General features: G+C 41.4%; 3 protein-coding genes across 4 annotated transcripts; 1 reads left to right on the forward strand and 2 right to left on the reverse strand.

The window, feature by feature from the left end:
* Window positions 1-511: 511 nt before the first annotated feature.
* Window positions 512-5727, reverse strand: LOC114797927 (NEDD8-activating enzyme E1 catalytic subunit-like). 2 transcript variants are annotated; one of them, XM_028993230.1, is made up of 18 exons: window positions 5670-5727; window positions 5521-5559; window positions 4828-4951; window positions 4639-4719; window positions 4441-4523; window positions 4239-4319; window positions 4106-4149; window positions 3946-4010; window positions 3416-3571; window positions 3199-3301; window positions 3005-3118; window positions 2703-2756; window positions 2562-2598; window positions 2377-2458; window positions 2033-2133; window positions 1886-1949; window positions 1327-1381; window positions 512-968 (listed from the first exon to the last, which is right to left on the reverse strand). In XM_028993230.1, exons 1-18 carry the CDS (start codon window positions 5720-5722, stop codon window positions 880-882), a joined length of 1425 nt encoding a protein of 474 aa, XP_028849063.1. In that variant the 5' UTR covers window positions 5723-5727; the 3' UTR covers window positions 512-879. The 2 variants fall into 2 exon arrangements, with proteins under 2 accessions (XP_028849063.1, XP_028849064.1); XM_028993231.1 differs by having other exon boundaries at window positions 5491-5559; window positions 5670-5713.
* A 914-nt stretch (window positions 5728-6641) lies between these two features.
* arl6ip5b (ADP-ribosylation factor-like 6 interacting protein 5b) lies at window positions 6642-10038 on the forward strand. Its single transcript, XM_028994663.1, has 3 exons — window positions 6642-6837; window positions 7487-7704; window positions 9150-10038. The coding sequence occupies exons 1-3, from the start codon at window positions 6659-6661 to the stop codon at window positions 9323-9325; spliced, it is 573 nt and encodes a 190-aa protein (XP_028850496.1). The 5' UTR covers window positions 6642-6658; the 3' UTR covers window positions 9326-10038.
* Window positions 9479-14876, reverse strand: LOC114798741 (leiomodin 3 (fetal)). Its single transcript, XM_028994662.1, is given in 5 exon segments — window positions 9479-10846; window positions 12403-12720; window positions 12722-13897; window positions 14014-14288; window positions 14541-14876. Coding segments are annotated over 5 exon segments (1998 nt in total). The 5' UTR covers window positions 14722-14876; the 3' UTR covers window positions 9479-10798.
* Window positions 14877-15046: the final 170 nt, after the last annotated feature.

A 15046-nucleotide genomic window follows, 5' to 3' on the forward strand; every position in this document is an offset into this window, starting at 1 on the left:
TCTGCTCCGTGTACCTTACCCTGTACAATGTTATTGCCATTTGATTTAGTTTTTGCCCTCAAGTCATTTTTTATGTCCTGATTTGGAATTAGAATAGTGTCTTCTACCTCGGAGTGTCTCATAACAATTTGTTAAACCACAAATGCTCGTGTTAGGTTTCGCCACAGCGAATTAACCTGCATGGTTGTCCACATAATTAATTAAGTTTTCCCCACGCAATTTAACACACTGTCATGTGCGTCCCCAGTGGCTGGGTTTGTCAAAACACTAATGTTCTAATTGTAACAGTCCATCAAAAGAAGATTTAGTCCATATTTCCATGGAAAATAAAAGGAAGTTTGCAGTTAAAGCACATATTTAATTAAAGATCCATTGTAATGGTGTATAGAGCCCAAAGAATTAATTGTGTCGACGTCCCAATATTTATGGACCTCACTGTACATGCAAACTCCAAAAGCAAAGAACCCGCTGCACCACAGGGTTCCCAAGGGTACACATCACTGTAACAAAGTAAGAAGGACAGGTCTTTTATTACTGTTAAAATGTGTTACAAAAAAGCGCCACATGAATACAGGACGACATATCAGATTAATGAATAAATAAAATTGGGGTCTGAAAAGGCAACACTATTTAAACCTGCCATATGATTATGATTGCCATTAGAATAAATTAAAAGTACATGGACAAACATGCATTATTGCATGATTCGTGGGGGAAACAAGGAAACTGAATACACACTGGGTCGGTCGCACCAAATTCAAACAGATAACGTCACAAATGTGTTCACACATGAGACAAAAACAACAAGCGCGCCGTCAACTACATTTCCATTAGCACTACGCTCTATGACTATTAAAACGTCGCTTGTCCTGGTTTTGCTCAGGATGTGAAGTTGAGCTTGAAGAGAACAGTTTGAGGAGTTGTAACGTCTGCCACTGCCAACTCCTGTCCGTCAGCCAATCCCAGTTCTGCGCCCGTCAATGAAACAAGAACAGAGGGGGAGAGAGAGAAAGAAAAAACGAGGGACCGTTTAATGTTTCTGGCAGCCGAGCGTCTACATGGACACAAAGCAGAGGACGACATTTGATGCTGAGAACTGACAGGCGGGCTGAGTGAAAAATAAAACTCTAATACGGATAAAAATGTACTGTATCTATATTTGATTTGAGTCACGGAATGAAAGTTTAACTAAAGTGTTTGAAATCCATAATGTTTCTTCAAGCAGCCACTGACCTGACACCATTTCGCGTCTGACAGTTAGTCCCTTTTTTGTTTTGAAATAAACGGCGTGCCACTTAAACATTCATGAATAGATCGGAGGCGTACCTTTCAAAGTTTTGCAAAGATTTGGTCTTGTTCTCTCTTCAATGGAGGCAACAGTCTGAAAAATATATTTTAAGAACAGCTTAAATTGCATTGTTCCCCACTTCTTCTATTAACTTGTTTTAATATTGTGCACCACGGCTATGACAGACCATTTGAAAATGACTGCATTTTATGTTAATAATATGGGCTCTACAATAAAGTCTAATCTCTCATATTTTTAAGCTCATGAATATGACCAATTATGGCTGCACTGCCGCAAGCTGTAAAAAAAAAAAAAATCCTTCTGAGTATTTCCTTGAGTATCATCTGCTCTATGTATATGGTCTTGTACTATGGTAGTAGGTTTTCCTCCTTCTTTATGCAAGGATTGGCCCTGTCTATTAAGATTGAACATTTTAATTATGTTTATTTTGACAGCCTTAACATCTAAATTGGGAACCACATAAACGCCTAGATCTTACTATTTTAGCATTTTATCAACCCTATACCTCCCGTTGAAATAAGACAGACTTCAGATTCAAACTGATGCTCCAACTTCCAAAGTGTTACCCTACATTACCTGTAGATACAGAGTTTTATTTTTCCCCTGCAATGTTGTCGTAATGGCCGGAGATTTCATCTGTCTGAAAAGAAAACTCCTGTCAGACCACAACATAGCAGTTCTTACAGAGGAGTGGGATAAACAACACTGTACCAAAATTCTTACAGGGAGGTGCTCTCTGTGAGGTACTGCAGGACGTCCTGTAGCTTGGCAGAGGAGGAAAACTGTAGATCTTGTGGGACCTGACTACAGGCCGAGCAGTTCTCCTGGAAAAGCAGACCTCCCTGCATCACTGGCTCACAAGCAGGCAGTGCCACTTACATTAAACCAGTGCTTCTCAGTCATTTTCTGTTACACCTCCCCCCAAGAAGGTGTAAACATTTCTATTCATGTCTGTCGAATGCAGAAGTTTACTTTACTCGGGTCAAAAAAAAGGAGTCACACGCCCCCCGGCTTCGCTCCACTATATCAGAAGTGTGGCAATAATTGAGCGATTACATGCTGTTCACCTTCCTCTCTGCTTCAAACGTGTAGGTATACAGGCCATCCACATCACTGAACACCAGATAGTTATTTAGTGTCACATAAGCACTAAAAAAAAGCAGAGGGGGAAAGAAATCCACTATGATTAAAATCCTCAGACTTTACTCATCCCACATGCTTATAAAACAAAAAGTCTGTGCGGCGCACTGACCTCGTGGCTATTTTAAAAGCTTCAGTTGCACATGCAGCTAAAAACAAAAAAACAAATTCATTTCATCAGTGTTAATGTACCATAAGGGAAAATGTAATCAAAGGTTTAAAAAAAGGATTCAAGCTTTACAGTTTGCCTTACCTGCAATTACAGCATTAGTAGATGCGACTGCAGGAATAACCCGTTTCACAACCCCTGTATCATAATAATAAGATAATGCAATAAAGATTAGCAGCAAACATGCACTAAATGGCACTATAGATACCAACAATTAACAAGTGATAAAATAACAAGATGCACAATTACTTCTTCATCCGCACTAATCAAGCCATAGAGTAACTTTGTCAATCATGTTAGTTTCCATTCCTCCGCAATAAACCAGTTTACGGAACGGTTAATAAATAAAAGTGTGTGTGCCAGCAGATATAAAGAGCTGCACTCGCCTTGTGTCAGCCTGTAAGTGACACCGGTGATATTAAACTCAGACGCTCTCTCCTGGGCTTTCATAAACACCCACTGGATGTGTTCGGGGTTGTCGCCATCCAGACTTACTCCATCTGGTGTGGGAAACGGGGAGAGGAGCTGTTCATTAATATCGCTAATGATGCTCTGGACCGAAGCAGGACTGAATACAGACCTCCAAAGGGCTCTTCCTTGGGCCACTGCAGGATTCGAGCAAACTCAATGCAGTGTTCGGGCAGTCGTGGCATGGAGGCAATTGTGCACATTGGGAAATTAATCTATGGATTTCAAATGACACTTATTATGGTGGGTATTAAAATCTACACATAAATGAATCTTCTCTGAATACAAAAAACCACTGTAAATCAATATAGTAAAAAAACAAACCCAACCTGAGGTGGGTAGAGCTCTAAAGTGCAGTCAATGCAGGCAGTCATGCCGGGGAGGATGACTCGAGCATTTCCCTTAAAGCCTTCCGTTCCTCCATCAATCAGAGGGATGATAGTACTTTGGTCCACAACACCGTTTTCATAATTGAGGAGAGAGATCTGAGGACAAAAGAATGAACATGAAAAATAATATGTACAATTATTATTTACAATTAAAATATAATAATAGTATAAATATTGCTACAATTATGATTTAGAGACTCATTGTTATAATAACAATACTATTACACATTTGATGATTTTTGATGATCTGATTTCTGATTTCATGAATACAGCTGAAAGCATTTTTATGGTAATATAAATTACAAAACAAGAACACTGCATTATTCCAAATATGTATTTATCTCCATACCTATAATTAGTAAAACATATAAACATATATGTTTCATGCAGCTAAACATTGACAGTTCCTGGATACTCATTTGGGACAAACTGAATTATGGAGACAATTCAAACTATATGTCTACACTTACCAACATCCCATTCATCCACCTCCTGGCAATGACTGAATCCAGCCCACAAACAATAATGTGGAATTCTACAATGATGTAAAAATAAAGATTTGATTATTTTGCGACATATATATTTGTTGTGTGATGCAATTTTATCACCAAATCCAAAGCCATTACTTACTTCTGTAGAAAGACTCATCAAAATCCTGAATTTTCTGACAGTGTCTGAATTTGTTAAGAAGATAAATCAAGCATTATGGTAGCAATATTCAAAAGTCAACGTCAGTCTCAACTCAACTCGAAAATAAGGATACGGGGTGACATTACACCCTGGCACACGACTGTTAACAAATTCAGCTGCCACCTCTGCTTTGGGCCTTCCGACATCTTTGGACCTAACACAGATAAATAATAATTAATAACCAAAAATATACAAATATTATATATTTCATTTTTAATTACCTCTTAGACTCCTTTTGTTATCTAAGTGTTAGACTTTTTAAGTTTTAGCATTACCTGAAGAGAAACTGTCTGTTGAGATTTGAAATATCAATGGTGTCCATATCAACCACGTGGATATTTCGAAATCCTGACAGAGCCTGATATAAAAAGGAAATAATTTAAATAAATAAAACAAATATAAATTTGTATGACTACACTAATGTCATGTTAATATGACATTAGAGAATTTCAACAGTCAAGTTCAAATCTTACCAAATTTTTTAGAAGTTCACATCCAAGGCCACCGGCACCTATTACCAGAATCTTGCATGTTTCCAATAAAAACTGCAGTGTCTTTTTGAAAGCACAAGATCATTTCATATTTTTTAAAAATCACATTTGTGTTACTATGGCCACATCTGAAAATATATAGAATCCAGGATGATGTTCACTTGTTTTCACCTCAGTGCCAGGCTCAAAGTCCGGCAGGGTGAAAGGACCCGACCTCTCCAGAAACTTCTTCAAGTGATTCCAGCGTCCGTCCCAGTCTCCACCACAGGCCACGTGCCCCTCGTCCACAGCCATTCTTCACAGGACAAACACGGACAGTAACACTCAAACAGAGATGCGGATCATCACCCGCCCAACACCCGCTTTCAAAGACAGGCGACAATTTCACTGTAAAGTTCACCGTATTCATAATGATCCATGACCAGTTATAACCCAAACCAAAAATTTTGGGACGCACACACGCCGCATAAATAAATCATGTCATCGTGTTGTGACTTCCATGCAGATAGAGACAAAAATCCTAAAAATAAAATGAAACATTTAGTCCAGAAAATAATATGACTTCATTTGTACATGTTTACCACAACGACTGAAAGCGTATTTTATCTGAGTTAATTTTGTCTGAAGCTTTACACAAAACGACGTGTAACAATGACATTGGGGGACATTGTTGTTTTACTTTACTATATACACACATTTAATAATGTAACATTAGGGTTGACTAAATATCGTCCGATCTGCAAATACACACAATGAATCTCCAAATCGCTGTTTATTTCACCAAAATAAATAAGATTTATTAATGTCACTTCCTGCGCTGTGCAATCTTCAAACCTGAAGCCAGTTTAGCATTTCATCACTAACTTCTCAGACAGCGCCTCTATTTTCCGTCTTTTCTTCTCCCTGAAGAGACACAGTGCAAAGAGTTTCACCCGCGACGCTGCGACAGAATCCCGAGGAATAAATTTGACTGGCTGTCTTCTTGTTTACATCTCTCATTCAAATGTACTCACAGCTCGTCGCCATCCGCCATACTTTCCGTGTCCCACGCCTTCCCACAATGCATCACGAGCGCCTGCCTCGGCGTCCATTACTGCCCCCTACTGGCAGGGGTGCAGCTTAATATGCATTGGAAATAATGCACGACACGTTTAAACCTTTTTTTTTTTGTATACAGTACAGGCCAAAGATTTGGACACACGTTCTCATTCAATGTGTTTTCTTTATTTTCATGACCATTTACATTGGTAGATTCTCACTGAAGGCATCAAAACTATGAATGAACACATGTGGAGTTATGTACTTAACAAAAAGTGGAGACCTGGCCTCCACAGTCACCGGACCTGAACCCCTTCGAGATGGTTTGGGGTGAGCTGGACCGCAGAGTGAAGGCAAAGGGGCCAAAAAGTGCTAAACACCTCTGGGAACTCCTTCAAGACTGTTGGAAAACCATTTCAGGTGACGACCTCTTGAAGCTCATCGAGAGAATGCCAAGAGTGCAAAGCAGTAATCAGAGCAAAGAAACTAGAATATAAAACATGTTTTCAGTTATTTCACCTTTTTTGTTAAGTACAAAACACCACATGTGTTCATTCATAGTTTTAATGCCTTCAGTGAGAATCTGAAAATGGTCATGGAAATAAAGAAAACACATTGAATGAGAAGGTGTGTCCGAACCTTTGGCCTGTACTGTAAGTATAAGGTAAATTATACTCCACAAATGGAACATTACATGGAAATTTTAAATTGTTTGTTTCATGCAGGTTGGATTAACAGTTTGCATTTAGTAATTTTTATGTAATAATGTAATATTTTATTATATTTATCACTATAATTAAATATACTTTAAATATATTTAATATTAATGTGATTGTTTATTTTGATGAATTCTGTTTAAAGTAGTTGGACGTGCAAAAGGACGCTCTGGCAACCACGGCTTTGGCGAATTATCGCGAGAATAAGCGAGGCTGTCCTGCGCCAGCTGATCTGACGACAACTAGCCATGGCAGGGATGGAGGTTGCGCCACTCAGACAATGGGACGATTTCTTCCCCGGAGCCGACAGGTTTGCCAAACCCGACGTTTCGGATCTAACGAAATGGAACAACAGAGTCATCAGCAACCTCCTGTACTACCAGACGAATTACTTCGTCGTGGCCGTCGTGGTTTTTCTGATTGTTGGGTGAGTGGACAGCTAGCCTTGGGTGACTTTTGAAAGGTTGTAATTTGTCAACATTAACGGATCGTTTGTGTAAAAAAAAATAATTTTGATTATAACTTAATCTGTGGCTGAGTGTCGTTCTTTATTTTTGTTAGCGCGTGTTGCGTTGCACAGAGAACGTCGTGTTTACAGTCCTCCATTTCATGCGACATCGTACAAATGGAAGCGGAGGAACAGGCGTGTCCGTGCGGAATAGTCAGTAGTCCGGTTCTAGGATGTCCTACTTCCAGTGCGAGCTAACTAAATTATTTTATATATATATATATATATATATATATACATGTATAAAACCCGTACAAAGTTGACTGCAGCCTGTGGTCCTGCTTCTTGGCAAGGGCGTGTTTCCGCCCCATGGAAAAGATGACTCGCGTTGCCCCTATTCAGAGACACTTTGTGGAAAAATGTCTGACACGTAGTTGTGAGCCAAGTTCTTCAACTGTACCGAGTGTGTGTGGCTGGAAAATTTATAATCGGGTGTTTTTGGCCTTTTGCTGTTTGTAGGAAGTGTTGGTGTTTATACTGCACGCCACCACAAGATGGCGCTGTAAATCCACCTCTGTTATTCATTTATTCCAATCTGATTAATTTAATATCAATATTCTTTTGACAGGTTTCTGAATCCGCTGGGCATGTTTCTGGGTGGTGCGGTGGTTACCCTTGTCTTCATGGGTTCGGTGTGGGCTGGAGAAAACAAGGCCATGATTAAGAACTTCAAGAAGAAGAACCCGACACTGTTCATCGTTGCGGTGATGGGCGCCAGCTACTTCCTGTTGTCTCTCTGTGGTGGAGTGATGGTCTTCATCTTTGGCATCACATTCCCCCTTCTCTGTAAGCGTCACATATTTTACCTTAGGGTTGGGAAATGTTCTAGAGTGTGTTCTATAGAATCATTTGTTGTTTTTTTCCACGTTTTTGTCCGTTTCCTTTGAACTCACTGAATCAGCTTTGCGTAGTAACCATCAGACAGGGTATTCTCGCATGAAAAGCACCATTTAGAGGATATGCCTATAAATTTAAAGATGTCAAATCGGACAAAATAGCACAAAAGTTCATCATGCATAACCCCCATAATTGAGGCAATTACAGCTGCACATAGCTTTGGATAAGTCTCTATGACCTTGGCCCATCTTTTTTTGCGCAGGACGTGCTCCAAGTCCTTCATGTTGGATGGTTTTTGTTCGTGGACACCAATCTTCAAGTGTGACCAAAGAGTCACAATTGGACTGTGGTCTGGATTTTGACTAGGGCCATTCTTAGTGTTGTGTTGCTTTAGCAGTAAGGTTTGGGTCATTGTCCTGCTGTAAGGGCCTCCGTCCCAGCCTCAAATCAAGACACAGACTGGCACAGGTTTTGCTCAAGAATATCTATATATACAATCTATATATAATATTTTATTCTGGCCATAAAGCCAAGCTGTATGTAGTTAACATCTTATTTTGGTCCTAAGGACAGATACTTCTTCAGGATCATCTTTGATTTCTGTGCTGCCTCTTTTATTACGGCGCTCCTTGCCTGTGAGTTTTGGTAGGCGGCCCTACTCTCTTGGCAGGTTTATTGTGGTACCATGTGCTTTCTGTTTGAAGATGATTAGTTTGGTCAAACATTGGATATTCCTGTGTAAACCCTCCTTGGGCTTTTATATATATATATATATATATATACACACACACACACACACACACACTTATAATATACTTACTCCTACATATATATAATATTTGTTTTTTATTTCTAATTTCTCTTCAATATTTTGTGCAGACCCACTGTATGAAATAAGATTTTAAAATAACATTTCAATTACAGATTGGAATGTAAAAAGCCTGTTTTATTTTAATTTATTTATTTATTTCCCCCCAGGACAGGTGATTGTGTTCTATTTTTGGTTGTATGTTTTCCATAAAGAGCATGACGCAGGGATTGTTTTGGCTGAAAGGTGGTTTCACTGAGGATTAAGATGATGCTGTATGGGATCAGAATGTGTTTAATGGAAGTAGTCCACATTGTGGAGGAGCCTGAGTACGGCTTGAGGGAACTGGTCAGTATTTCACATGGTGTTGGGAAAAAATGGGCTGTGGCACATAGCTCCTGGAGATCAGCTGTTTTCCTCTTGACCTGTGTTTGCTTGTTGCTAGGGAGTCAGAACCACACAGAGCTCAGTTACATCATTCAGTCATTTTTAGCACCAGTGTCACAATGAAGCGCTCACAGCTCCCTCATCAAAACAAATGGTCACTGCTCAGCTGAATTTACCCATGACTTCTTTTTGCCCCCAGTGATTCTTGTCCATGCATCTTTGCGCCTGAGGAGCATGAAGAACAAGCTGGAGAACAAGGTGGAAGGGGTGGGGCTTAAGAAGACTCCTATGGGTGTCATCCTGGACCTCCTGGACCAGCAGGAGGAAAAGATCAACAAGATTCAGGATTTCCTGGAGAGCAAGTTGAAGGACTGAAGTGTGCGCCACAGCACCCCTGAAGCTTAGTTTCCTGACATCTCACAGCGTGCTCCCTATCTGGTGTCGTAGTTGTAAGAAAAATAATGGAATAAAATTTGTACACAATATTTAAAAAAAGATATAAGGACATATACGAGAGGGGAAGGTATATTTCAGTTTGGGGTTTTTTGTTTTATTACAGCACATTCCATAAAAAAAGCAGTGAGGTCCGGATTCATTAGGTTACATTACATCTTTTGTTGTCGTTTTTGAGGGGTGATACAGTTTACAGTGTATTCAGTATATATATTTTTTGTCTTGCAGTTTGTTTGTTAGTAACAATTCTAATGTGACCGTGTTGAGGAGTATTTAAGCCACACAAATTGCTTACTGTGTTTACTCATAAATTGACCTATTATCGCTTATCGTAGAAATTTCTTTAGCGCTCCTCTGCTTGGCTTTTGGCACTGTTTATTCAGACCCTTTTAATAATTTTCCACCGCATACAAATAAAATAATGTATCGGTTCACAGGTTGCATGTAAGAATACATCCACATTAGCAAGTGACTGTTTTAAAATATTGTGTTCACAAATATGACTTATTTATTACTCAGACGTGACATGACGACTGTCTGATCATCTCAAACCAACAACTGCTCCTTTTGAACTGCACTTACTCCTACATTTTTATTTCTTTTAAACAACTGTACTGGTTTATAGTATGTGTTTTTATTTGTTTGTTGTGCAGGGGGGGGGGGGGGGGGGTTGCCTGAAGGTAGAAAGCAATACTGGACTGTTTTTATTGTGCAGTGAAGCAAGCGTTATTTACACTTCACAGCTATGCAATTCAAGAAAAAGAATGGCTTTTTCAACTATGGCTTTAATGTTGGATGGAGAAGCTGTAGGTTTTTGCGCTGGTGTCACTTTTTTCGTGTGCATATGAAGCATGTCGGCCAAAAACAATCACGTTCCATCTCAGACACCAGACGATCATGCAGAGACAGTTAATCTCCCGTTCGCTTCGTTTGTGCTTAAATATCTTGTTCTGTCTGTGTTTACGCACACAAATAGGATGTCTGATGTCTCCTTGAGAGAAATGGAAATGTTACAAACTCAACAAACCATCAGAAATGAACTATGTAAGCAAATTAGAGACAATGAAAATGATTTCATAACACCTCCTGTGTCATGGAACGGATGGAAAATAAACCTTGTATGTTCATAAACGTTAAATGGGTCATTGTGTTTTCGAACTAACTTGTAAAAACTAACAATAAAATCTTAGTAAGCAGATCATTTAATACAGCATCATATAAAATGCAGCGGGCAGTAAACTGCATGGCTTAATGTAGTAACATATACAGTATTACATGTACAGAGGCGTGTGTAAAGAAACTGGCTGGCTTCACATTTTAATAATGAAGTTTGGACAAATTGCCCTAGTCATCTGCACATCTAAAATGGCTAAAATCCCTTTTTGATTCACCTGTTTAAAACAGACTTGTTTCTTGTGATTCCAGCACTTTAGGGAGCGGCACCTGTGGGTAGGATCACATAAAACATCTCAACTATTGGACGAGATACAGTCATGGTATTGCAATGTTGCCTTCACAGGCTAGAAGAAGAATTGGAATTTGATTAGTAGGAAGATGTTTAAATGTCATAAACAGAAAGTGAATGTAATTGCTTGTAGTACTTTTATGAGCGTACTTGGAAGCAGCAATGGTCAACTGGCTAGCCAGCTAGTCACAGGTTTTTAATAAATCATTACTCACAAATAAAACGTTTTATTTGTGAGTAAGCTTGGTTAAGCACGTGAATGAGTGATAAGTCATAATTTACAACAGGCTGACGTCGTTTGAATGCAGCTTTACTCTGTGCGCTACGCTAACCCTAACGGCTGAGATGGCTGAATCTGATGATAGATTTACATTTAAAGAGAATAAGTAAAATATTATCTCACAGTATACTGACCACATAATCAATGTTGAGTAGATTCGACAGATTTGGCCTTGTAAAAAAGAGGACAATCCTTAGCTTGAGAGGAGAGGAGTTAGTGTTGATGCTAGTGTTGATACTTTGACTAGTGCGAGCGGACAGAAAACAGCTCACCTAGCATGAGTGAATGTGACTAGCGGTGTAGGATGCTTATGACGCGATGAATGTTTAAGCAGCCCAAAAACCTTCTAAAAACTTGGCCAGATGCAAAGTCTGGGCACAGTGGTGGGGAGCAGCGGCCCCATAAACAGAAGGTTTGAATCCCGGTCTGCCAAGGTGCCACTGAGGTGTCACTGAGCAAAGCACCGTCCCCACACGCTGCTCCCCGGGTGCCTGTCATGGCTGCCCACTGCGCACCAGGGGTGATGGTTAAAAGCAGAGGACACATTTTGTTGTGTCACCGTGTGCTGTGCTGCAGTGTTTCACAATGACAATCACTTTCAAAAGACACAAATGGAAAAGAGGACGTCTGGTCACCCTAGGGATGGGGCTTAGAAATCTAGAACCATTTACAGCATTTATCAGACGTCCTTTTCCAAAGTGACATATAATCAGTAGTTACAGGGACAGTCACCCTGGAGCAACTTAGGGTTAAGTGTCTCTCTCAGGGACATAATGGTAGTAAAGTGGGATTTGAACCTGGGTCTTTTGGTTCATAGGTGAGTGTGATACTAGGCTACTACCACCCTAGTAGAGCCTTCTCTTTTGCATTTTCTTTAACGTACATGAAGGTTTCCCATGCAGTGAAAGTTTCAGTCAGCTGTTGACAATTAGATCATAGAAGCCGCTTATTGAAAGTGAAACACTGCAGCACAGCACACAATGACACAATGAAATGTGTCCTCTGCCTTTAACCATCACCCTTGGTGAGCAGTGGGCAGCCATGACAGGCGCCCGGGGAGCAGTGTGTGGGGACGGTGCTTTGCTCAGTGGCACCTCAGTGCCACCTTGGCGGATCAGGATTCGAACTGGTAACCTTCTGATTACGGGGCCACTTCCTTAACCGCTAGGCCACCGCTGCCCCGGTTTATGTCTCATGAAGCTGGAGTAAATAAATTTGGTTATGATTGCTGTTAACGTAAGAGGCTCTACTCACCGACTTTAGATAGGCCACATTGCTCTGCCGGATCTCATTGAGTAGCTCGTCCCGTGGCGTGAGGTCAACTTTGGGTGGCTGCCGCCGGCGAGGCACAGGTTTCAGTGTCTTTATCACGTCTTTCAAGTTGGCTCTCTCATCTGCCATTGTCCCACTGCCACTTCCACCGTCCCCGTGTCTTTGTGTCTTTTTAAGTTGGAAACTGGTCATGGCCTCCTTCTTCTCTTCTGCCAGATTCAGCTCAAAGAGCGGGTCACGTTTTTTAGGAGTCCTCTTCAGATGTATGTCTTTGAAGAGGTTTACTGGGTCAGAGCTGGGGGTCATTGGTGGGGTTGTGCTGGTGGTGTGGCTTGAGCTGCTGAGGGGGAGGGCTAGACTCTGGGGAAATTTCCTCTGTGTCAATTGAATCTTCCTGTTTAAGCTGGGAAAGCAACTCCATTGGAGGCAGGTAGCCACCCAGCATCTCCAGCAGGCCTGGAGGCAGGTTCAGACTGTTCTCATAGATCTCCATGAGCTCCTGTTGTTCCTTCAGCTGTTGCTGCTTCTGCTCCTCCTTTCTGACCTGCCGCTGGCGATCCAGGTTCCTGGTCAGCAGGTTGGTCACCACCATCCGAGGCCCTGGCTGCTCAAAGTGGTAACCCAGCTTGAGCAGAGTGTTGTTGGCCTTGAGCAAGCGGGAGATCTCCATCTCGGCGTGGTGGCCCAGCATGTGCCTCTGGTTGTGGAAGCGCAGTTCGGTCAGAGTCTCGTTGAACTGGAGGCAGCGCATGATGGCAATGATGCCCTTTCCAGAAATGAAGTTGGACTCAATGTTCAGCGTGGTGATGCTCCTGTTCTCCCGAAGCATGTTGGCCAAACTAAAACCCACATTCTCGTCAGCACCAGTGTTTGCTATGCTGAAGGTCTTTACATATTTGTTCTTCTTCAGGCCATTGACATAGTCTAACAGCATTTCTTTCGGAATGTTTTCAATGTTGTTGAGGTTGATCTCGGTGATGGAGGGATTGTTTTTCCGGATCTTATCCAAAGTGCTCTCCAGGTTTGTGTCATTTCCCGAAGGCCTTGCTGTCATTTTCATCACATTTCCTCCAAGTGCTAGCTTTGGAATTTTTAGCTTGGAGATGATCCTTTCCTCTTTCTGTGGGACCCAGTTCTCATATTTACTTTCTGTCGAAGCCTGCTCTGTGTTCTCCTCCTCATTTAAGGACTCTGGTTCTTCCTTCTCCTCTAGGTTTGAGGGCTCTGGAGAGGTATCCTCCTTCTCCTCTGTATTACTAGCAGGGGTTACACTGGTTTCATCCAAACTTGTGTTAACAGGTTGCTTGTTTGTCTCGTCCACCTCCACCATCTCCTCAATTATATCCTCAACGACCTCCTCAATCACTTCACCCTCCCTCGCACCATCTTCAACAACCTCCACTACTTCCTCATAGATGTATTCCACATCTTCATCTTGTTCACTTTGCTTTTGGTCAGCTTCTTCTCTCATTTTTTTCTTCAAAGGAAAGATGGCATTTGGATCAATGTCAATTTTCTAAAATACTTCAGTGAGCCCTTTTAATGCGACAATGAAAATTTTATGAATAGAAGGTCAGCAAGCAAAAGTCTCACCTCACTTGGGAGCAGTATGGCAGGGACTCTCTCCTCCTCTAACATGCGCTTGGACTCTTTCTCCCAATACAGATAATCCACCAATGATCTGTGGTCAAACGTGCCTGTGGGTGGCTTCTCTGTCTGGTCCTTCTGTCTCATGCCGACAGGTACCCTCTCATCCGGGGCAATCACGTCCATTTCATTCTGAAGCAGCTTGAGCTCCTCAGCAGAAAGGCCAGCCAGGATCTCATCTTCATCAATGTCCCCTGGGTCCGAGTCTTCATCACTGCCAGCTGGACAGGAGAAACGGGTTTTATTTCTTTTATTGCCTTCTCAGTGCTCATGGAACTGAGAAATATACTGACTTTGAATATGATTTTTTCCTAAAAAAGATTAGTTGTTTGTACCTCAAAATAAAATTTGTAAAGTCAAACGGCTGACTGAATGCATTGAAGGTTTTTTTTTTAGCAGAAGCAATGCCTTCAACAGTTAAATTGACCAAATTGTGCACTTCATCATTTCTCAAAAGCCCTTGGGCAGCTCACCCTTGACTGACGGCTGAAGAGACGAGTTGCTCTGCCTCATGCCTATGGGCACCCGCTCATCTGGAGCAATAACGTCCATCTCATTCTGAAGCAGTTTAATCTCCTCTGCCGAGAGGCCTGCCAAGATCTCATCCTCATCTATATCATCCGCGTACGAGTCTTGCTCTCCTTGGTCTGACATTTAGTCTGAAGACGGAAAATTAACGCGGTGAAGCGTAGAGCTGAGCAAAAAGGCCAGCAGAACCGTCGGCTGTGTGGTCGATAGAAGCTTAGGGAGGCTTTGACACCAACTGACGTTGAGGAACGCTCTCGCTTCATGCATGATCTAAAATTAACCCTGTTTGACACAGGGGAAGGTATTTATGGCGTAAGATGGCAGACACTTTTCAGAAGTCAGAGTCAGCTGTAGGGTCTGTTGATATTTCTGTGCGGCGGTGGTTGAAGTCGAGAGGGAGAGATGGACAGTGGCAGGTGAACATTACACCCAACCCCAACCCCTCCCCAAA

This window comes from Denticeps clupeoides, chromosome 10 (assembly GCF_900700375.1).
Source record: "Denticeps clupeoides chromosome 10, fDenClu1.1, whole genome shotgun sequence".
Classification (NCBI taxonomy): domain Eukaryota; kingdom Metazoa; phylum Chordata; class Actinopteri; order Clupeiformes; family Denticipitidae; genus Denticeps; species Denticeps clupeoides.

Bases quoted from the DNA above. Each gene is read 5' to 3' on its own strand.
- LOC114797927 (XM_028993230.1), bottom strand. From the start codon at position 5,722: ATGCATTGTGGGAAGGCGTGGGACACGGAAAGTATGGCGGATGGCGAC. The intron at 4,150-4,238 runs GTATCCTTATTT...TAACAAATTCAG, and splicing joins CCAGGGTGTAATGTCACCCC to ACACTGTCAGAAAATTCAGG. The intron at 1,382-1,885 runs GTAATGTAGGGT...TATATTTTTCAG, and splicing joins ATAAAACTCTGTATCTACAG to ACTGTTGCCTCCATTGAAGA.
- arl6ip5b (XM_028994663.1), top strand. From the start codon at position 6,659: ATGGCAGGGATGGAGGTTGCGCCACTCAGACAATGGGACGATTTCTTC. The intron at 6,838-7,486 runs GTGAGTGGACAG...TTCTTTTGACAG, and splicing joins GTGGTTTTTCTGATTGTTGG to GTTTCTGAATCCGCTGGGCA. The intron at 7,705-9,149 runs GTAAGCGTCACA...TTTTGCCCCCAG, and splicing joins CATCACATTCCCCCTTCTCT to TGATTCTTGTCCATGCATCT.